Here is a 24,127-nt window from a genome sequence, read left to right on the forward strand (position 1 = left end):
TGGTAGAAAAGTTCAGAGAGGTGAAGGCGCGCTCAGCTGCATTTAAATCATGCATTCCACTGCGGTCCCAAGGATGATCTTGGTAGGTCTTTATTATAAGGTTGCTTAACTTTAGATTTCGGTTCCCTATTTAGAAAGTATTAAGGGGTATATTTGATATTATTTGGTTAGTATTAAGTATTTAGTATTAAGGGGTATATTGATTTAATTTGGTATTAAATTAGGAATTTAGGGCCCTGAAGTTCCTGTTTTCATAGGTAGGCTTGCATATAGGTCTCCTCTTGTGATAGAGTCATTAGGTTTATGTAGTAGGTGGTGCCAATCTTGGTCACCCAGTGAAATGTACAGGTTGGCTCCATCTCACCGAGGAATCTCTAGTGAGGCCACCGTGCATGTGAGCTTCAAACAGTTTTTGTTCAGCATGAGATGGCTTCCTCCCATTTGGGGTTGTCTCCTGAGGCCACCGCTTTGTATAAAAAGCTCCAGATAAACCAACCAAGTGTTGGCCCTCATCAGGCCACTTGGATAGCCACCTTGTATTTGTATAGCAGGTCTCCTCTCACTTCTGAGAGTTGTTTTGAGACTATATCTTTGGACTTCAGACACAGAATATTCAAGTGCCATCCCCATGAGGGCTGCCTTAATATCTGGCTTAGGCATGTGTACTAGGAGTCTGTTGGAGTAGATCTGCTAGAAGCTCCCTGAGCCCCTCAGTAACTGAGTGTAGGCTCTTTAGATTTATATCACCTACAGTTTGTAGGCTCAACCCTGCTTAGCTTCAGTGGGCAACCAGTCCTGAGCTACAGGGTGATCCCTGATGGCTGTGTGGAACATAGTGTGGTTTATCAGTTTTTATTTATTTATTTATTTATAATAAATACCCGATGTTTGTGCAGTAGTTGTAGGTGGTGTTGCTAGTGTCAATAAAATCAAAATCAATCAATCAAAACAAAAGAGAAATGATCCAATAAACAATAAAGACATCTGAACATTCCTGAACATATTAAAAATAAATCAGCTACATAAATGTTTGCTTTGTGCAATTTCTTTAATTGCACAAAGCCAACTATCAAATTTACGGTTAAAAACAAAAACAACAAATAGGTACATCACTTGTTAAAAGGTTCTATTATATGTGTGTTGTCATCAAATACATCCTTTTTTTTTTTTTTTTTACAGTACATACCTGGTGTTGTTATGGTAGTGGTAGGTGGTGGTGCTAGTGGCAATGAAATCAAAAACAATCAATCAAAACAAAAGAAATAATCAAATAAACAATTGTAATCAAAAAAATATAATTTTGTTTTCATTTATTTAAATGCAAAATGTAATTAATTTATTTAAAAGATTATGCCAACAGTCAAAATTAAGGTTAAATTATTCTAATATTTAGCCAAATTTTAGCCTGACTTTGAATTTTATTACATTTACAGACATATTTTAATTTAAAATTAAGCTTCCGTTAACGATTGTGTAAACGACGTCCCTTCCACAATGCACGCTATATTATTACGATTAGGTAATGAAATAATCACACAGGAAATGTTAGCGGTATCTACTTGCTTTTAATCATCAGATGTGAGTTTATTTGTAATGGCACATATTTGTAATCCTCCCGTCGTGGATTTCGTCTTCGAATTTCGTCTCAGAAATCACTTTCATTGAGGACTCTCCATACCTACTATCAAAGACACGGCTCGGCTACAATATTCATCAGCATTATGGTGTCGATAGCTACTACATCAGACATTTCATCTTAGTGATACGTATTTTCACTGTTTTATGCATTTTTGATGTCGATTGGGCTTAAAACTTTACTTTTTTTTCACATACACCAATGTAAATTTTATGACATAAGCGGCAGGGCGCTGGTGTGCAGTCGTAGTGAGAAGCTGCTCACTGAGGAGCAACTGGTGTAGCTTACGTGTAGCTCCTCCTCGCTAGAGCTCCAGCGAGGAGGAGTGAATGTAATTTGGGTCTAATGGGTGGAGCCATACGGCAAGCCGTTTTAACATTTAGGGCCCTATCTTGCACCCAGCGCAATTGACTTTGTACACTGACGCATGTATCATTCCTATTTTGCACCCGCGCAAAGCGCGCTTTTCCCTCCACAGAAGCACGTCGCTAAACTAGGGAATGAACTTGCGCTCCCTGGGCGGTTCAGCGCAAAAAAGGAGGCGTGTTCCGGCGCAAACGTTCCTTCATGCTATTTTGCAGGTTTAGAAAACAATTGCGCCACTAACCAGGAAAAAATAGTTTAAAGTCAGTGGCGCGTTGCGCATGTTATTCATATGCTATTTTAAGGGCGCATGCTTGGCCATAATCAATGTAGCGTGTGCACAACGCGCATACACTTTGATTCTCTCATCTACACAGAAGCAGCAGTTTTCATTTTTGCAAATCATACATTATTATGATAGATAGATAGATAGATAGATAGATAGATAGATAGATAGATAGATAGATAGACAATTTATTATAAAAGCATACATCTAGCTTACACATTTACCCAAATTATCATACGCCTTTTTAACCGAAGTTAATTTGGGTGGGTTTCTCCATCCCCAACGTCCCTGACGAGAGCGTTGCTCTCCTTGGCTGTGAACCGCTCCTGGCGCGCGTCTGGCAAATCCGCCGTTATAATAGGAATCCGCTTTAGAACAAAGCGCGTCTGCTCTTAAAGGGAATGTGAGATGACGCTCTGATTGGTTTATTTCACGTTACGCCCAAACCACACCTATGAATAATGAAGCTACTTCAGACCAACCCATTTTAGATTTGCGCCTGGCGCAAGAGTCATTTATCCCGCCGGGAAAATAGCAACAGCGCCAAGACCCGCCCACAAAGTTACTTGCGCTTTGCGCTTTGACACTTGCGTTTCAGATCGTTAAAATAGGGCCCTTAATCCTTAAAACCTACTAATATCTATTTTAATGCTAGTACTTATTTTTTAGATACTAGTATCTATTCTATTAAGTACTAATACTTATTCATTAGCTACTAGTGCTTATTTTTTAGGTACTAGTGCCTATTTGTTAGATACTAGTGCTTATTCTTTAGGTACTAGTACCTTTTTAAAGATACTAGTACTTATTCATTAGATACTAATTCTTATTTATTAGATACTAGTACTTATTCCAATAGTGACTAGTATTTAATTATACCTAACTTGTTAAGAAAAAAATTCAGGAAACGGACTGAATTGCAGAAGGCCATTTTTATAATAACAATATAATAATAGCCTACCTTTTTAATGGTATAGAGTAAAAAAAAATATTATGAATAGGCATATGTAATATAGTGCATATATACTCTTATTTTGACATGACTCTCATTCTCTGACGCAGATTAATATTCCGAATTTTTAATTGTAAGGAATTATGAATGCTCACCAAAAATCCCAATCTCTGGGTGTTGTGGTTGTTTGGCTGGTGGGTATGAACCGGGTTTTGGATCTACTTAACTGTTGTTTGAATTTTATTATTGGCAGTTAAGTCTTTATTATAGCCTACTGTACATTCAAAACAATAAATGTCATATTAAACATATATCTTTCCTTTTGTTCATGCTAACCAATTAGCTAGATAAACCAACAAAGCCAGTTACTGACGAAAAAAAGTCTGTAGACTTAGTTTAGCCTGATTGAACTCTGATTGGATGGTTGAGAGTATACTCATGTTTATGTAATGATCTGTTAAAAGAAGATTTCTCTTAATATTTTCTTACTAGTTCCTTATGAGGTTGAAGATATCTGCAAATGAATAGATACTAGTAGCTATTCTGTTTTGATATCATCTAATCATTTATGACTACTAATTATTCCAATATTGACTAGTATCTTTTTAAATATTACTAATAAGTATTCATTAGATGCTAGTACTTATTTATTGTATACAATTACTTTTCATTCGATACTAGTACCTACAGTATTTAATAGACACTAGTAGTTATTTGTTAGGTACTAGTACTTATTTATTAGACACTAATATCTTTTTTAATTGTAACTAGTAACATTTCTTATCTCACTAGTCACAACTGTTTTTTTACTTGTCTTATGTTATGACTAGTCAGAATGACCTCTGTAGAGTTCAATTAAAAATCTTACTAGTAAAATAAAAAATCTTACTAGTAACATTTGGAATAAATACTAGTATCTAATAAATAGGTACTAATATCTATTGAATAAGTACTAGTAGCTAATTAATAAGTACTAGTATCTATTTAATAGGTACTAGTATCCAATGAATAACTACTAGTATCTACTGAATAAGTACTAGTAGCTAATGAATAAGTACTAGTATCTATATAATAGGTACTAGTATCTAATGACTAAGTACTAGTATCTATTGAACAAGTATTAGTATCTAGTAATAGGTACTAGAATCTAAAAAATAAGTACTAGTATCTAATGAATAACTACTAGTATCTAACAAATACGTAGGCCTACTAGTCACAATTGGAATACATACTAGTCAGAACTGAATAGTTGATATCTGAATGACAGATCCCCATAGAAGTCAATGGCAAAAATTTAAAATGTGTTACTAGTAACAAAAGAATAGTTACTAGTCACTATCGAAATAAGTATTAGTATCTAATGAATAAGAACTAGAATCTATTTAATAGGTACTAGTATCTAATGAATAAGTACTAATATCTAATAATAAGGACTAGTAACTAATAAGTACTAGTATCTAATAAATAAGTACTAGTACCAATTTAATAGGCACTAGAATCTAATTAATAAGTACTAGTGTCTATTTAATAGGTACTAGTATCTAATAAATGAGTACCATTCTCTAAAAAAATAAGAACTAGTATCTAATGAATAACTACTAGTATATTTTAAAAAGGTACTAGTATCTAAAGAATAGGCACTAGTACCTAAAGAATAAGCACTAGTACTTAATGGAATAGATACTAGTATCTAAAAAATAAGTACTAGTAGCAAGAAAATAGATACTAGTAGGTATTAAGGATTAAATGTTAAAACGGCTTGCCATAGGAGCTAGAATATCCAACCACATCCTAACCCTACCCAAAATAACTCTAACCCTCCACCTCATTGAGCCTCCAGAGAGGAGGAACTGGAGTGGACGTCATTTGACTCTGCAGTGAGTACCACTTGGTCGTAGTGGCTCGTTCATTTTTTTCATTTCATTTTATTGTTTATTTTTGCAGGGACAATGCACAATTAAAAGTAATTGTACCAGAATTAGCTAATAGCTAGTTTACATCTGCTGTCCCTGGGCAGGTAAACAAATAAAATAACATACATTACATATACACCACATAAAACATCACAATACATACAGGTCCAAGAATATAAAATTTAAAACAGATAATGTACAGTCACACAGTCATTAGTGGTTGCAGATCTGTTGTGATAGCCAGTACTTAAGCTTATTTTTAAAAATTGAGAAGCTATTGAGGCTTCGAATGTTTGTAGGTAAGGAATTCCACAACCCCACTACTCTAACTGAAAAAGCTTTTTGCCCAAAGGCTGTTTTTTTGTACTACGGTACCAAATCTCCCCTGGCCGATGCTCTAGTCCTACCTGCACTTCCGTTATGGGTCACGCATCCCTGAAGAGGGGGTGGAGCAAGATTATGAATAATTTTGTACATCAGGCACACATCAGTATAAAATACAAAATTATAAAAACTTAAAAAATGTAACCTTTTCAAAATAGTACAATGATGGTAGTCCCTTGGTTTTTTATCTAACACTTTCATGATTTGTTTATGAAGGGAGTACACGGGCTTAAGTGTAGTTGCATCTGCTTGTGACCAAGTTGTTGTACAATATGACAAGTGAGGGAGAATCAGAGTATGTACTAAAAGAAGTGCAGCTGATTCAGAGAGCTGGTGCCTGATGTTTTTAAAATTATTCAAATTGAATTTAACATTATTTATATAACCCTTTTTACTTGCTTTTTAAAAGACAGGTGTTGGTCTATGATTATTCCTAAATATTTAACATGTGTCACAAATTTGATTGCTTCACCATTAAATATGATATCTGGATTCACAGAGTTTTGTTTTCGTGCAGTGAAATACGTGCATACAGTTTTACTTACATTTAGAGACAAACAAGACTCATTCAACCAATTTGAGACTTTCACCATTGCAGATGACAGTTTGTTTGCAGCTAGTTCTTTAGTTTTTGCATGAGTAAAAAGCACAGTATCATCTGCATACATTATAACATTTACACCTGGACATACTTGAGGTAGATCATTAATATAAATACTAAATAAAATCGGTCCTAAAATTGACCCCTGAGGAACCCCCGTAGGACAGCTAGCAAATGAAGAACATTTATCAGCCACTCTTGTGCATTGACTTCTATTACTGAGGTATGAAAAAATTTGTAAGGGTAATCTAGGGCTGCATTATCAACCGAATTTAAGATGGAATCGCGAATAGGCTCAGTGTTATGAAATCGCTAAGTTCTAATTAAAATATTTATATGCTAAGTGTGTTTTTGAAGTTCAGCACTGACATCAGTGCATGATGTGCATCGATCTGTTCGTATTACATGTTGCTCGATTAATCTTTGCAAGCATGTGAGTTTGTCACTAATAACGTTCATTTTAAAGTTATACGACCCTAACATCTTTTCAAGTTTATATGAAAGTGTTTACACTCTGGCTACAGTTATGAATGAAACTATGATGGGAAACCGAGGCTTTCAGAAGCATTTGAGGCTTTCATTCAGAAAAAAGGTTCATTACTCAAAACTTTTAACACAATGCGCATTAGTGAAATCTGGTGGTCACACGTTTTCTCCACCATATCTTACAAATCACCGCAGAGCAGAAAAAGCACGTGACCAAACAAAGCTTCGAAAGTCCGTGACATACAAGTGTGGGGTACAGCCGACACCATTGTCAAAACTTGGGTCGGGCCGATACGACGATGGCTGACAGACCCCCCCCCCCATGTTTCCATGGTAACGCGTCATGCTTGGCACGTGATTCACCACAGCCAAAATGACTGCGCTGTATGACAGATGTAGCGCTTTTATTTCTAAATGTTAACAAACTTGCTTACCATGTCATCAACTATCTTCTATTCTGATTCTCAAATGCATGTAAGTAGGCCTATCAGTGATGCGCGGGTCAATGTATAAACAACCCGCACCCGACCAACGTTTTCAACTAACCCTCCCGCAACTCGGACCGCAAAAAAAGAAAAAAAATATTGTACCCGACCCGCATTTTTTAAAAGTAGTAAATGCTCATCGTAGCGTCATTGGATTTTTTTTTTTATATATTCTAATTTTGTCAAGAATTATAAAAAAATCGTCAATAAGCTCATAATTTGTACTAAAATAGTCAAAATGTTTAGTTTAGTGTTTAATGTTTAGTAAAAACAATTTGAAAAAGCTGGCTATGTCTATTTTGATGGTTTTGCGCAAGTTCAGCAGACAGCGAGGTTCGGGTTTGTTCCGATCAGAGCTCGTGAGCATTTCTGAATATTCCGCTCCGCTCACTCATTCTGTAGGGTCGCTCGCTCAACCCAGAATGGCCTGCTGGTTCAAAAATATGCGGAATAAGGGCTGCCTCCGACTAATTTTTTTTCTAGTCGACTAGTAGTTGTTCATTTAAGCCATTCGTGGACAAATCGCCCCTTTATATTAATTTAATTACTTAAATAGGCTATAGCAGGATAATAAGCGTTATGACCGCACGCATAAAGCTTGCCACAAAGAACCGGTTAAAGTAATGATTATGAATGTGTCTAAATTAGCAAGGAGACATTTAATTGTTTAGTAATAAACTGGTGTTTTCTGTGTCGCTGCAAAGATGAAGTTGACGTATCGGACTCGCCATGAACGCCAGAGAGAAATGCACATTTCATATGGATTACATAATCAGAGAGTAGCCTATTTATTTTGGTTTAAATATTTGCGTTTAAAAGTAGACATTTCAAGCTTTCTGTAATATATAGCCTATATTTCTCAAATCTGTGAGGCACAAGCTGAGTTTCGGCGCCTTCCAGTTCACATGCAATGCAAGTTATCGTGCCTGTGCCTTATTACATTGCCTGCTATATATTTGCTTCTTATTCATTAAATACAGGCAATTGATTGATAAAACATTGATCAAAATTAAGATACAATTTATACAAAACGAAAATCTTTTAAAAAGAGTTTTGTATAAAACAAAACTTAATGAAGTCGTCAAAATCATGTTTTACCAAAAACAGCGCCGTTGCTAGGAGTGCGCCAGCGCCTCTGCCTTTCAGCGCCTCTGCCTCGCGAGTGGATGATAGCCCTGAAGACGCCTAGCAATGATATACCTTTAGTGGTAGTATACCTTTAGTTAAGTTATACCTTAAGAGTCTTCGTAGAACCATGGAGAGCAATCGCAGATAGGTCTGTCCTATATGCACCGAAACTTTTAACAATGCAACAAAATATTTAAAGCATCAAGCTATTAAAATCTAGATTATGTATACGCACAGATAATATAACATAGGCTATATTAGTCAATATTTTTTTATTAGGTTAAGCAGTGATTGGATAACGTTTTTTATTTTTTATTTAACGTTTTTAATTTAAGGCCCACCCACAATTGGTCTGGCCCATCCAAAACTGGAATCCTGGCGCCGTGCCTGGTTGGTCGTGCCAGTTTTGTGGCTAGCAAACGTGTAAATAGCATCTTTCATTATTTCGGCAAATGTCTCCCACACTTTGCTCTTTCTATTTGTGTATTTGCGGAGCTTCCACTCCCCAGTCTTCACCTTTTCTCTTGCCGCCTCCATCTCTACCTGCAGACTGAGCTCGTGCGTCATCGTACTTCTTGCCAGTTATTCAGCCAATAAAGTGTAGGCCTATGTATTTCATAGAAAATTGTGTCTAGTAGCCTACTATATAAATTACAAAGGTTTAATTGGCATCTTTATTTCAAACGACCCGACCGACCGCGACCCGAATATCATTAAAAATATTTTTGGATGACTAGTAACCACGGGTAATCGCGGGTGACCGCAGGCACCCGCTCATTTTGGATCAACCCGCGCATCACTGGTAAGTATTACACGTTTAAAAACCTTTATAAATGATCTTGATCTGCAACGGGAGATGGGTGCCGCCATGTTTGTTTGGGCCGCAGTTCAGAGATTCCTGTCTGTTGGATTTATTAAAGCATGTGAACTCATCAGTTTCTCCCGAAATACATGAAAGTAAGTGGTCGGTGAACTGGGAGAAGAATAGAGTAAACTTTATAGTTTACTTACACTGTGTATCATAATCTGATATGAATAAAACACGACGGCAAATATACTTGAATGGATTGTTATTGCTGCTTCCATAGACACCATTGTGTATTTTACAAACTATAAATGTATTGTTTTGCTATAAATTGCATGTATTTAAATGTCTGAAACCTAAAATAAACATTATGTGGTAAAAACACTGAATAGTTGTGATATATGACAAACGTTGACCCCCATTAAACTCTGCAGAGCTGTGGCCCTCCAGGAATTGAGTTTGAGACCAGACTACACTGCACCATAAATCTCTTACATCATGTTCTACTCTTTGTCGGTTATAAATGGGTTCACGAGCATACAGATTTCAGCCAGTGAACAAGCACCAAACCGCTGATCTTGAATGCGTGGATTCTGTGCTTACGTAAATCCCTTCGATAGGGCATTGCATTCATGCGCTCAACAGACTGTGGTTGGCTATGCACAACACTGCAAAATAAAAAAACCCGCATCTGTCGTTGCTATGCAACCATGAACTGCGCTCTCCATGACATGATGATGAGGAAGTATCAGCAAAGGATTAATTGATTTCTAGCCCTTGCATTAGCTTTACTACTAGATATATTTATGAAAATGAGAAAAAAAAAAAAAACGCCCTGAACAGCTATGATCAGCTGTTGTTCGGCTGAGCTTTCGATGTTGTTACGGAAAGGCAGAAGCTGATCGGTTGGTTTTTGTCACATGACCTGCTGTGCGCTTGCGGCATTCTGAAAAGTTGAGATGTTTTCAACCGACCGCGTCGCTTCTATAGACATTATGTAGCCCCGCCCCTTTTCAGCGCTGAGCTCGTTGTCTTTTGTCTTCCAGTCAGTATTTTCACAGCAATCTTGCATATTTATGAATGAACGGCTCATTTTAAAATTTTGGCAAAGGAGAAGTGCTCACTAACACAGATTTAGACAGATTTGTGAGCAATATTTGAGAGAAATAGGCCTTTTGTGAACGTGGGGTGTAAGCCTCCTCCATCAAGGTACTGTGTACATGGTCATCCTTAGAATTCGAGTTCCTTGCAAGATCTGACTTGAAAACTAACTCAAATGTTCAGGCACTTTCAAGTAATAATCAATGTATGTTTCTCTTCGCTAGCTACTGGTGGTGGTTTCATTAGTTTTCCTATTATCCAGGGCTTAATTTGAGCCGGAACATGTTCCATCACCTCCGACATTGGATCCGGAACCTTTTTTATTGGATCCGGCACCTCCTGTGTCACTATGGAAAATTAATTGCCTAAATGAAAAAAATTAAATTAGCCTACTGTTTGTGTAGTGTTCAATGTTTGTGACACATGACCATACCTGTCAAGTATCCCGTTTTGGCCGGGAAAGTCCCGTATTTTACCCTTCTTTCCCGCCGTCCTCCCGTATTAGTATTTTCTCGTAAATCTCCCGTATTTTAACCTGCGTTATTAAAAAATAATAATACCCCGAGCCCAGGCAGAGTAAAAAAAAAATAATACATTCCCAGTCTGAGCTCTGTCACTAGTCTCGCGATAACTGCCACCTGCAGTAGCCTACTACAGGTGCTGTAGGTGGCAGTTGTCGCGAGGTTAGTGTGTGAGGTCAGATGATGAGTGACAAAGCGGAAAAAAAAGAAAAAAAACAGAGACGGATGATGGACGCTATGACAGAGATGGAAGGCACTCCTGCCAAAAAAACAAAACCCTCATGTAAATACCGCGATCAGTGGGACAGCGAATTTACTTTTCTGAAGAGGAGCAGGGTGGGGGACAGTCACGCGTTTTGTAACTGCGACTTTAGCAGGGGGGGTCAGATAATTTTTCTGATATTGTGAAAAAATATAATTACAGTTACAATACAAGTCAACTCCTATTTTCACTGTGGGAACATTTTAATGTAAAGCGATTTCAGATACCCCTATTGTGGACCGTACCATTTTTAACCACTGTGGCTAGAAGCAACGGAGATAGACTTCAACTTCTCGAGCAAGTGTCAACGTTGAATGACAAAACGCTAGTTTCATAAAGTATCATTCTTTTCAACATTCCTTATTTGTATATTCAAAAATATTTAAAATAATCTAATTTAATACAGTTATAATTTTTCAATGTAAATTATTTAATTTTATTGGTAACAGCCTAGTGTCTAATTATTTTAATTGAATATATTTATCAAATTTAAGAATTTGAAATGAAACATGGAGCATACATTTAATAAAATTAGGGGAAAATGCCCTTTATAAAGGTACAAAAAATTATTCTGAGTGTTTTCAAACAGTGATGTAATGAAACATTGACAATTTAAGCTTGAAGGGAGTAAAGCCTCTGTTTAGGCTATTAAGGAAATGTAATTTTGCCAAAAGAAAAACTATTATTTTAAATAAATGTTAATTTTAAATCAGCCTACTTCAGTGTGATATGTTACCATATTATCATGCTTAACACTGAGAATTTTAATAATTGTAATGTGATGATCAGATGCAGATATCTAAATCAAAGAATATAGGTGGTTTGCGGGTGGATTATTTATTTTTAACAGTGGATTTGGGTGACTCAAAGTGCACCAGATTAATGAATTTATCTTTAAAATGTACAACATTTTTTGGGGTGGTGGGACTGCTCGCGGTGGGTGCCGGAAAATTTCCCTTATTTTCAAATCCAAAACTTGACAGGTATGCACATGACTTGCGCGCTTGTTGTAGACTACTAGTTGAGATTGCTGTTCGATAGCCTCGATCGTTTCACTCAGGGGAAAAATGTCAAAAAGACAGAACAGTTTGCTTAACTTTTTCAAATACGCTGGCCAGTCAGATCCCAAACAAGCAAAAATCGTTTCCGCTGATCAAGAATGTGGAGACCACGGTGGACACAGCAGTAGTATCGACATAATATCTCGTTATTTCGACATAATAAGGGGACATTCTAATCTGCATTAAGCCACATTAAGCGTTCTTATAATGGTTTTCTATGGGAGGAAAATGCTTAACGTGTAATTGCGTTCATATTCTGGGCTCATCTGATTTTTTTGTACATAGCATAGCCTACTTTGTTATGATTTTAGTATCATAATGATTAATAAAAGCACGCACAATTATCCGTGAACTTGATTTGAACAAATGCCTTTCAACTTGTGTGTGCAAAATTCAGAATTAAATGAATGTGCAGCAGTTTGTACAAATAGAGAGTATGTAGGCCTACTATACTGTTGTAGCCATTAAAAAAGCGCATTTAGTTTCATATTTGTTAAAATATTATAATGTTATTTTTTTTTTCATTTATGTTGATTTATGAAAAGTGAACAGCACGAGTAAGATAGGATGCTTAATATGAGACATGGAGCGGAAATTTTGTTTTGTTGAAAGCATTTCTTTTAAGTGAATTTCGTTTTGTATAAATTGTATCTTAATTTTAATCAATTTTTCATCAACCAATTGTCTGGATTTAATTAATAAAAAGCAAATATAACAGACAATCATGGAGGCGCCCTCATCCTAACTTAACGAAACTCAGTGTATGCCTCACACAGACATGAGAAATACATCAAATACACAAAGCTTGAAATGTCTTTAAACGAAATAATTCAAAACGAAAAAAGAAAAAGGCTACTCTCTGATTATGTAATCCATTAGGCCTATTTATTATGTGCATTTCTCTCTATGGCATGTTCACACGGAGATGGCGATCGTCAGCTTCATCTTTGCAACTGTCAGAGAAAACACTTGTTTATTAATAAAAATCAGTGCACGCGTCACCGGATTTACAAATGCACATCTTGCTTGTTGCACGCACACATATTATGTCGAAATAACGAGATATTGTGTTGAAATAACATTATTATTAATAATAGCCTACATCTTTTAGAATATTTGATTGAATGCTGAATGTTGCACTTGTTCAATTTAATAAAATTAAAACTTCAATTGTGATCATTAACATAACTGAATATTAAATATTTAGTGGCCAAGTTTTGCGCAGCTCCCCCGTCAATGATCTAGCAACCCCTCAGCACATGCGTTAACAATTCTCTGGCGCCGCCCCTGCAGAGAAGCTATACGTAGGCAGTGTAATTTTTTTTGTTTTTTGTTCCATTACCTCCAACCCCCGTTTTGAGTCGCTGGATCCACCCCCCCTCTGCGCTCCGGGACCTCCCACTTTACAAATTAAGCACTGCTATTATCGTTTTATGTAACTGCTTATCGCGTTCCTTTGCATAGCACAGCCTGTTGTGGCCAATCAGGGTAAGACTATTATTGTATTATGTAACCTGGCCTATCGTGACCCTTCGCATAGCCCAGCATTTCGCGGTTCTTCACATAGCGCTGCCTATCATGGCCTTTCATGCATCATGAGCTACGTGGTCTTTGTGTTAATTAACTTAGCCTCTCATGCCCTTAGCTTTTACAGTCATTTGTTTATCACACGGCCTATCAGGGCCATCAGGTAAGACTGACTATTGTTGTTTTCTATACAACTAAACATGAATCATTGTAGCTCATCTGTTAATACTTCACGGAATAAATACCATGCAAACGTTCGCCTGCCCTCTGAGTCTTTCTGATAGAAATATGGGGAACTCCAAGTTCTTTGTGAATCTTTAAACAACAGACCTCCATACTAAAACATTTACATCTTTAAGCAACATTTAAGATTTTGTTTTAGAATACATACATATTGATGATGTTACTGTTGACACTGTATTGAACAAAACTAAAAAAAAAAACTAACAAAAAATTATGAGCCTCTTATTACTTATTACTCTTATTATTTATTACATTATTTTTTATGATTTCGTACTATGAGCTTCAGCTGTCAATCATACCTCTGCATGGGTTACTGTTTATAGGGAGGGTTAATGCTGTTGATTTTCATGCACTTCATGTATCTTGTCGCGTGCTTCCCTTGTCATTGTGTCAGGGTCTGATTGGTTGTTCTAGTCATGTGTCCTGTTTTCTCACTGGTTCATTTTTTGATTGTTCTTACCTGTAGGTGTTCCTTGTTACGCCCGTTTCACATATACTCCGCTTGCAGTGCGTATTTTTTTCTGTACCCATGTTAACAGGTTAGAGCTTTCACACTGCACGCGGATGTGGTCCGGCGATCCGTTCCTGGGGGCTCATTTATAAAACTGTGCGTAGGATCCTTACTAAAAGTGTACGTGTGCCCGAAAGCCAAAAATGGCGTACGCCAAAAAATATTCAGACTTATAAAACCGTTCGTACGAAACCTGAGTAGAATTCACTTTATAAATCCCAGTCAGCGGAAGATTGTGTGCACATGCGTCTCCATCCCGAAATAACCATATATGGAGCTTACAACGCCTAGTTTTACTATGCAGATCCTCATCTGCATATCATTTGCATATGATTATTCATCCACGTGATAACGTTTAACGGTACAAGACACATTACATTAATAAAAATCATGTAGTTGCCTATCCTTGCCTTGTTTTTGAATACATAAATCAAATAGTGTAAAATACATTTCAGAGAAAGTTTTTCTCAATCTTTTCCACTGGCCGAATTAAATTGATTTATATTTTTAATGGAAACAGATAGGCCTTGGGTATTATTTGCACCTTGCACAAAACTATTTTCCCAGACAATCTGGTATTATTTATCATGATAAGCAATTGGTTAAAACATTAAAACACAGCACGCCACAGGAAAAGTGTTCAAAAACATAGCATCCACAACAAATATTTCTATTGATTGAATATAAAAAATGTTGTAACTTCTCAGCCATAACTCCATTAATTTGAATGGCATATTTAATCTAAATGCTTACATCAGAAGTAAAACATAGTTTAAATCATTATTTTATTTATTTAAACTGTTATTTGCGTCAGTTTCACTAAACGGCCCAACGCGCTGGCGCGTACATTTAAGAAGGGATGGATATTTGCTTCAAGTGATAGGCTTGGTGAGTGAAATTATATTTGTATTATCTTTCTGTATATGTTTAATTTTCTTTAGATTTTCTGGGCCCTATCTTGCACCCAGCGCAATTGACTTTGTACACCGACGCATGTATCATTCCTATTTTGCACCTGCGCACAGCGGACTTTTCCCTTCACAGAAGCACGTTGGTAAACTAGCAAATGCATTTGCGCTCCCGGGGGCGGTTCAGCGCAAAGAGGAGGCGTGTTCCAGCGCAAACGTTCCCTCATGCTATTTTGCAGGTTTAGAAAACAATTCCGCCACTGACAGGAAAAAAATAGTTTAAAGTCAGTGGCGCATTGCGCATGATATTCATATGCTATTTTAAGGGCGTGCGCACAACGCGCATACACTTTGATTCTCTCATCTACACAGAAGCAGCAGTTTTCATTTTTGCAAATCATACATTATTACAATAGATAGATAGATAGAGACAATTTATTATAAAAGCATACATCTACCTTACACATTTACCCAAATTATTATACGCCTGTTTAACCGAAGCTAATTTGGGTGTGTTTCTCCATCCCCAATGTCACTTCTCTCTCTTTTACGGCTGTGACGAGAGCGTTGCACTCCTCAGCTGTGAACCGCTCCTGGCGCGCGCCTGGCAAATCCGCCGTTACAATAGCAATCCGCCATGGAAAAAGCGTGTCTGCTCTTAAAGGGAATGTGAGATGTCGCTCTGGTTGGTTTATTTCACTTCAGACCAACCCATTTTAGATTTGCGTCGGGCGCAAGAGTCATTTATCCCGCCGGTATAATAGCAACAGCGTCCAAGACCCGCCCACAAAGTTACTTACGTTTGCGCTTGATACTTGCGTTTTAGATCGTTAAAATAGAGCCCTATGTCTAAAAGTAACCAAAAAGACATTTAACTCCAGCTCACCATCGGTGTCGCCAAACTGCTCCATCTCCAAAACGTTCGTACGCATGGGTCAGAGTTTGCGTGCAGGTGCGCAAATTTTCCCTAAAGTTTGTTTTTATAAATCACAACTTATGCGTCGGAAGTGGCGTACGCCTCTTTCAGGGCCTGTTTTGTGCGTACGCAACGATTATAAATGAGGCCCCTGGTGCGGTGCGTATACAGCAGTGCAGCAATCATTTACGCTCCGAGTCTATTTTTGCTGTGCTGCACGCGCTGAATTAAAGTGACAGCACATAGTTGTGGTCAAAATGAACACAAATTGACATGAAAATGTAGTAATTTCATCATAAATGCATTTAATTAAATAAAATGTAGTAATCTCACCATAAATGCATTTAATTAAATACTACTTTTTTTCACAGTCATCTTTTTACTTTAAGACCGGGGTAAAGCAAGGAAAACTACAATTTACTTCAACAAGGCGACATAATGAATGACACTCGTCTCATTCGTGGAGGTGGAGAAACAAGTTCTTTGTGACATGCAAGATTAAAATTGTAAATTTTAAGTTTTAATTTAAAATGTTTGCGATTTTAATATAAGTACATGGTTAAATATGTTACCACTTGCTTGAGCAACTTAATATATAATCTATATAGAAGTAGCCTAATGCATTGAATAATACGTGGTTTAAATTGTGTTTAAACGTTAATACGTCTATTAAAGAGTGTATATGTGTACAAAGAGAATCACACTAGTGACAAAACTTTCTTTAAATAAAAGTTGCTGATAACTTCTGGATTTGAAATACAAATAGTGAGTAAATGTTTTTGTGGTACAGCCGTGGATCAGTTACGCACTGCATACGCAGCATATGTGAAAGCACTATAGCGCGTGCTGCTCCTGTACCGCATACGCACTGCAACACGCACCGCATATGCACTGCACACGGGCATTAGTCATTAGTCTCTCTGTATAAATAACCCTCATGTTCTCATTGTTCCCTGTCTAACTTTGATGTTGTTTTGCTACTGCTGTTCGTGTTCAAGTCATTGTTTATTTTGTTCAAGATTTCTTAATAAAAGCTGAACATGGGTTCTCAACTGAAATTTCTTTCAGTGGACTGTGACATTATTATACACAGATCTGAAAATAGAATTTACCTCTACATGTGTTATTGATGCTGATGGAAAGACTTGAATTTGTTGCAATGAATCCATCCACACATGAGCAATTGTAACCTCCAATTACATTTGTACAGTTGGAATCTGGACCACATACAGATAAACTGTCCAGACATTCATTTATATCTATGAAAAAAAAAATATTAAAGTGATAATTAAAACAGTTTTCTTTAACACAAACACATAAAGACACAAAAAACATCTATCATCTAATGGCATTCATCTGTCTATATAAAAGGAAAATATAAACCAAGAAGGCAGAACTTGGAATATTTAAAGCACAAAAGGCCAGAACAAATGGAAACTTATCTCCTAAAGAATAAATGCTGGATAGAAATAGTATTTAAGCCCTAAATGAATAAGTCCAAACTGCATGTGCAAAAAAAAAAAGAAAAAAGAAATTATGAATCACAAAGAGGTTTAAGTATGTATAATTCTTTTAAGGAGAATATTTTTTTTTTCCCTAAAAATATAAATAAACAAACAAGGATTATTGACATACTTGATAAAGACATATTTCAAATGATGTAGCAATCTAAAAATGACATCTTTTTGAGCAGTTTCCAATAAACAATACCTCGAAAACCATGAGAGAAAATATGACAGAGCCAACTTACCGATGCATGGGTTACTTTTGGTATTTGCCTTATTCGCTTCTGAGACGTAATATCCTTCCCAACAAAAACATGAGAAGCTTCCAATGTAATTGTAACAGTGAGAGTTCGGCCCACACACTGATACTGAGTCAAGACATTCATCAATATCTGAAAAAAAAAAATTGGTACAGGGAAAGGTTTCATGTGACAAAAGATTTAAGCACAACAAATATTAGCTGTTCAGAGCTTCAGCTGTCAATCATACCTTTGCATGTGTTAATGCTGTTTATAGGGAGGTTTGGGTCTGTTACAATATATCCACTCTTGCACAAGCAATTGTGACTCCCAACAGTGTTGTTGCAGATTGAGTTTGGACCACAGACCTCTGATCTCTCAACACATTCATCCACATCTTTAGTAAAAGACAGTTATGGGAAAAAAAAACAGTTTGGGTCACTCATTCATACGTGAAGGTCTACATATTCTTTGGCATCTTTACAACAGACTGCTTCACTTATATAATAATATCCAAAGCAAAAATCACATGGATAAATTTTAGCTAATTATTCAAGGTTACAGTACATAAATCTGAATATAGAATGTACCTCTACATGTGTTACTGATGCTGATGGTGAGATTTGAGTTTGTTGCAGTGAATCCATCCACACATGAGCAATTGTAACTTCCTATTTCATTTGTACATTTGGAATCTGGACCACATACAGATGGACTGAACAGACATTCATCTATATCTAGAGGGGGGAAATAATTTAAATTTGTTTTAATAAATACAAATATAAACACATAAAACATGAAAGACAAATGATATCTCACAACATAATACACTAACTCAATAACTGTACAAAGAGAATACAGATTCAGAAAGTATAATATCAACTTTTTTTTAAAACAAACGACCACAAAATTAAGATTTGGAAATCAGCATGTGCAAAAGAAACTAACAAAAAAATAATTATACACCTACCAATAGTCTTTTTTTTTTGTCATGAATTTGTAATATAAGCTTTTCCTGTCAATCATACCTTTGCATGTGTTACTGCTGTTAATAGGGAGGTTTGGGTCTGTTACATTATATCCACTCTTGCATGAGCAATTGTGACTCCCAACAGTGTTGTTGCAGATTGAGTTTGGACCGCAGACCTCTGATCTCTCAACACATTCATCCACATCTTTAATAAAAGAAAGTTATGGGAAAAAGAACAGTTTGGGTCACTCATTCACACCTGAATGTCAACATTATTATCAAATAATCAAAGTTTAACCTGATAAAAAATATTTATTTAATGTCATCCGTGTTATATTTCATTTGCAATAACAAATGTGGATTTTTATGAAGATCCGTTTGGCTATTAACTTTTAAATGCACCATTATTATGCATTAACATAAGAAGAATGTACGCATGAAAGACCAACGACTGTAGATTAACGTGCTTCTACATTTGTCTCCGATACGGTAGGGAATTAAATTAAATGAGGAGGATTTTAACTGTGACAAGATGACTGACAGGCCAGTTTACGGTGACAGGATGCAATAGAGAGCAACCATTAAAAAGACGCAATTGTATGACGTGATAAGTCTCAAAGCTTGTCTACTCTTTTGCTCAAAAGTATATACTTTTTCTTCACAAACAAGTACATACTTTTAAGGCGTAGTATAAGTAGGCGAATTGGGTTGATGTTGTTTTGTTACTGCTGTTTGGCGAGTTTTATGTTTCTGTTCATGTTCAAGTTAAATCAAGCTCAAGTCATTGTTTATTTTGTTCAAGTTTTGTTAATAAAAGATGCAGATGGGTTCTCAATTCAACTCGCCTTCAGTGGATTTCCGTGACAATGGAATACAAAGATCTGAAAATCGAATTTACCTCTACATGTGTTATTGATGCTGATGGAAAGACTTGAACTTGTTGCAGTGAATCCATCCACACATGAGCAATTGTAACCTCCAATAACATTTGTACAGTTGGAATCTGGACCACATACAGATAGACTGTCCAGACATTCATCTATATCTATGAAAGAAAACATTAAAGTGACAATTGAAAACAGTTTTCTTTAACACAAACACTAAGACATGGAAAACATTTATCATCTCATGGCATTCAATCTGTCTATATAAAAGGAAAATATAAATCAAGAAGGCAGAACTTGGAATATTTAAAGCACAAAAGGCCAGAGCAAATGGAAACTTATCTCCCAAAGAATAAATGCTGGATAGAAATAGTATTTAAGCCCTAAATGAATAAGTCCAAACTGCATGTGCAAAAAAAAAAAGAAAAAAGAAATTATGAATCACAAAGAGGTTTAAGTATGTATAATTCTTTTAAGGAGAATAATTTTTTTTCCCTAAAAATATAAATACACAAACAAGAATTATTGACATAATTGATAAAGACATATTTCAAATGATGTAGCAATCTAAAAATGACATCTTTTTGAGCAGTTTCCAATAAACAATACCTCGAAAACCATGAGAGAAAATATGACAGAGCCAACTTACCGATGCATGGGTTACTTTTGGTATTTGCCTTATTCGCTTCTGAGACGTAATATCCTTCCCAACAAAAACATGAGAAGCTTCCAATGTAATTGTAACAGTGAGAGTTCGGCCCACACACTGATACTGAGTCAAGACATTCATCAATATCTGAAAAAAAAAAAATTGGTACAGGGAAAGGTTTCATGTGACAAAAGATTTAAGCACAACAAATATTAGCTGTTCAGAGCTTCAGCTGTCAATCATACCTTTGCATGTGTTAATGCTGTTTATAGGGAGGTTTGGGTCTGTTACAATATATCCACTCTTGCACAAGCAATTGTGACTCCCAACAGTGTTGTTGCAGATTGAGTTTGGACCACAGACCTCTGATCTCTCAACACATTCATCCACATCTTTAGTAAAAGACAGTTATGGGAAAAAAAAACAGTTTGGGTCACTCATTCATACGTGAAGGTCTACATATTCTTTGGCATCTTTACAACAGACTGCTTCACTTATATAATAATATCCAAAGCAAAAATCACATGGATAAATTTTAGCTAATTATTCAAGGTTACAGTACATAAATCTGAATATAGAATGTACCTCTACATGTGTTACTGATGCTGATGGTGAGATTTGAGTTTGTTGCAGTGAATCCATCCACACATGAGCAATTGTAACTTCCTATTTCATTTGTACAGTTGGAATCTGGACCACATACAGATGGACTGAACAGACATTCATCTGTATCTAAAGGGGGAAAATAATTTAAATTTGTTTTAATAAATACAAATATAAACACATAAAACATGAAAGACAAATGATATCTCACAACATAATACACTAACTCAATAACTGTACAAAGAGAATACAGATTCAGAAAGTATAATATCAACTTTTTTAAAAACAAACGACCACAAAATTAAGATTTGGAAATCAGCATGTGCAAAAGAAACTAACAAAAAAATATTTATACACCTACCAATAGTCTTTTTTTTTTGTCATGAATTTGTAATATAAGCTTTTCCTGTCAATCATACCTTTGCATGTGTTACTGCTGTTAATAGGGAGGTTTGGGTCTGTTACATTATATCCACTCTTGCACGAGCAATTGTGACTCCCAACAGTGTTGTTGCAGATTGAGTTTGGACCGCAGACCTCTGATCTCTCGACACATTCATCCACATCTTTAATAAAAGAAAGTTATGGGAAAAAGAACAGTTTGGGTCACTCATTCACACCTGAATGTCAACATTATTATCAAATAATCAAAGTTTAACCTGATAAAAAATATTTATTTAATGTCATCCGTGTTATATTTCATTTGCAATAACAAATGTGGATTTTTATGAAGATCCGTTTGGCTATTAACTTTTAAATGCACCATTATTATGCATTAACATAAGAAGAATGTACGCATGAAAGACCAACGACTGTAGATTAACGTGCTTCTACATTTGTCTCCGATACGGTAGGGAATTAAATTAAATGAGGAGGATTTTAACTGTGACAAGATGACTGACAGGCCAGTTTACGGTGACAGGATGCAATAGAGAGCAACCATTAAAAAGACGCAATTGTATGACGTGATAGTAAGTCTCAAAGCTTGTCTACTCTTTTGCTCAAAAGTATGTACTTTTTCTTCACAAACAAGTACATACTTTTAAGGCGTAGTATAAGTAGGCGAATTGGGTTGATGTTGTTTTGTTACTGCTGTTTGGCGAGTTTTATGTTTCTGTTCATGTTCAAGTTAAATCAAGCTCAAGTCATTGTTTATTTTGTTCAAGTTTTGTTAATAAAAGATGCAGATGGGTTCTCAATTCAACTCGCCTTCAGTGGATTTCCGTGACAATGGAATACAAAGATCTGAAAATCGAATTTACCTCTACATGTGTTATTGATGCTGATGGAAAGACTTGAACTTGTTGCAGTGAATCCATCCACACATGAGCAATTGTAACCTCCAATAACATTTGTACAGTTGGAATCTGGACCACATACAGATGGACTGACCAGACATTCATCTATATCTATGAAAGAAAACATTAAAGTGACAATTGAAAACAGTTTTCTTTAACACAAACACTAAGACATGAAAAACATTTATCATCTCATGGCATTCAATCTGTCTATATAAAAGGAAAATATAAATCAAGAAGGCAGAACTTGGAATATTTAAAGCACAAAAGGCCAGAGCAAATGGAAACTTATCTCCCAAAGAATAAATGCTGGATACAAATTTTATTTAAGCACTAAACGGATCCAAAGTCCAAACTGCATGCGCAAAAATAAATAAATAAATAAATAAAATAAATGATCATAGAGGCTTGAGTATGTATAATTTTTTTTAGGACAATGATTTTTTCCCCTAAGATAAAATATAAACAAACAATGATTATTGACATACTTGATAAAGACATATTTGAAATTATGTAGCAATCAAAATATGACATCGTTTTGAACAGTTTCCAATAAACAATACCTCGAAAACCATGAGAGAGAATATCACATAGTGCAAACTTACCGATGCATGGGTTACTTTTGGTAATCACCTTATTCCCATCTGAGACGTTATATCCTTCCCAACAAAAGCATGAGAAGCTTCCATTGTAATTGTAACAGAGAGAGTTCGGCCCACATACTGATACTGAGTCAAGACATTCATAAATATCTGAAAAAATAATTGGTACAGGGAAAGGTTTCATGTGATGGATGATTTAGGCACTGCAAATATTAGCTGATCAGAGCTTCAGATGTCAATCATACCTTTGCATGGGTTACTGCTGTTTATAGGGAGGTTTGGGTCTGTTACATTATATCCACTCATGCACGAGCAATTGTGACTCCCAACAGTGTTGTTGCAGATTGAGTTTGGACCGCAGACCTCTGATCTCTCAACACATTCATTCACATCTTTAGGAAAAGAAAATATGAGAAAAATAATTATTTGTGTCACTCATTCATATGAAAATATTAAATCATTCTTTGAGTTCCTATCTTAACAATCTAATGCCACATTTACAAAATTATCTCTAAAAATGAATCACCAAAACGTTATGGTGTTGTATGATGCATAGGTGTTTCAAGTGGCTGTTACTATAAAGTGTATTTCAGCATGACTGAACACTGTATTGACCAATAAGAAGTCAAGACTAGAACTATCCATTTAATACAGATTATTTGTCACATTTGGTTTTGATTAAAGTTTATGTTTTCTTTTCTTTTATCTTGTAATTCTCACTGTCATGCTTCCTGTTTGTCATGTGCTTCCCTTGTCATTGTGTCAGGGTCTGATTGGTTGTTCTGGTCATGTGTCCTGTGTCCCCACTGGTTAATTTTTTTGTATTGTTCTCAGGTGTTCCTTGTTAGTCATTAGTCTCTCTGTATAAATAACCCTCATGTTCTCATTGTTCCCTATCTAGCTTTGATGCTGTTTTGTTACTGCTGTTTGTAGTGATGGTGAAATGAAGCTTTGTGAAGCACTGGGGCTTTCCCCCTCGACTGTATCAACATGGTTCATTACTGGAAGCTTTTCAACACGTTGCACACTAACGACATCTTGTGGTCAAAAGGTGGAAAAGCTGCCTTTCTGTCCCAGAAGACCGTTTTTTTTTTCACTTAATAAATCACTTTGTGCTCTGTAAACCACAAAGCAATACAATTAATCCTCATAATTCATGTGTTAGTGTTGATGTAGTTCTTATACAATGTATGAACAAACAACTGTATGAATTAATTTATGAAAAAAAATAATAATAAATGGGACTAATTCACTTGTACAGAAACAGTTCTTATCAATCTGCTTTGAT

The 24,127-nt window shown here is 35.9% G+C and overlaps 1 protein-coding gene across 1 annotated transcript in view; it reads right to left on the reverse strand.

The window, feature by feature from the left end:
* Window positions 1–24,127, reverse strand: part of LOC311068336 (uncharacterized protein) — a gene marked incomplete at its 5' end in the record, with an annotated part of 67,054 nt that overhangs the window by 17,608 nt on the left and 25,319 nt on the right. Inside the window, 14 exons of the mRNA XM_084090719.1 lie at window positions 1,187–1,219; window positions 17,202–17,348; window positions 17,840–17,986; window positions 18,084–18,230; window positions 18,424–18,570; window positions 18,862–19,008; window positions 19,702–19,848; window positions 20,337–20,483; window positions 20,582–20,728; window positions 20,922–21,068; window positions 21,359–21,505; window positions 22,202–22,348; window positions 22,843–22,989; window positions 23,085–23,231. Coding sequence (XP_083946845.1) covers window positions 1,187–1,219; window positions 17,202–17,348; window positions 17,840–17,986; window positions 18,084–18,230; window positions 18,424–18,570; window positions 18,862–19,008; window positions 19,702–19,848; window positions 20,337–20,483; window positions 20,582–20,728; window positions 20,922–21,068; window positions 21,359–21,505; window positions 22,202–22,348; window positions 22,843–22,989; window positions 23,085–23,231 — 1,944 coding nt within the window. The remainder of the gene's footprint in view (window positions 1–1,186; window positions 1,220–17,201; window positions 17,349–17,839; window positions 17,987–18,083; window positions 18,231–18,423; window positions 18,571–18,861; window positions 19,009–19,701; window positions 19,849–20,336; window positions 20,484–20,581; window positions 20,729–20,921; window positions 21,069–21,358; window positions 21,506–22,201; window positions 22,349–22,842; window positions 22,990–23,084; window positions 23,232–24,127) is intronic.

This window comes from Abramis brama, assembly GCF_963993115.1.
Source record: "Abramis brama genome assembly, chromosome: 18".
Classification (NCBI taxonomy): Eukaryota; Metazoa; Chordata; class Actinopteri; order Cypriniformes; family Leuciscidae; genus Abramis; species Abramis brama.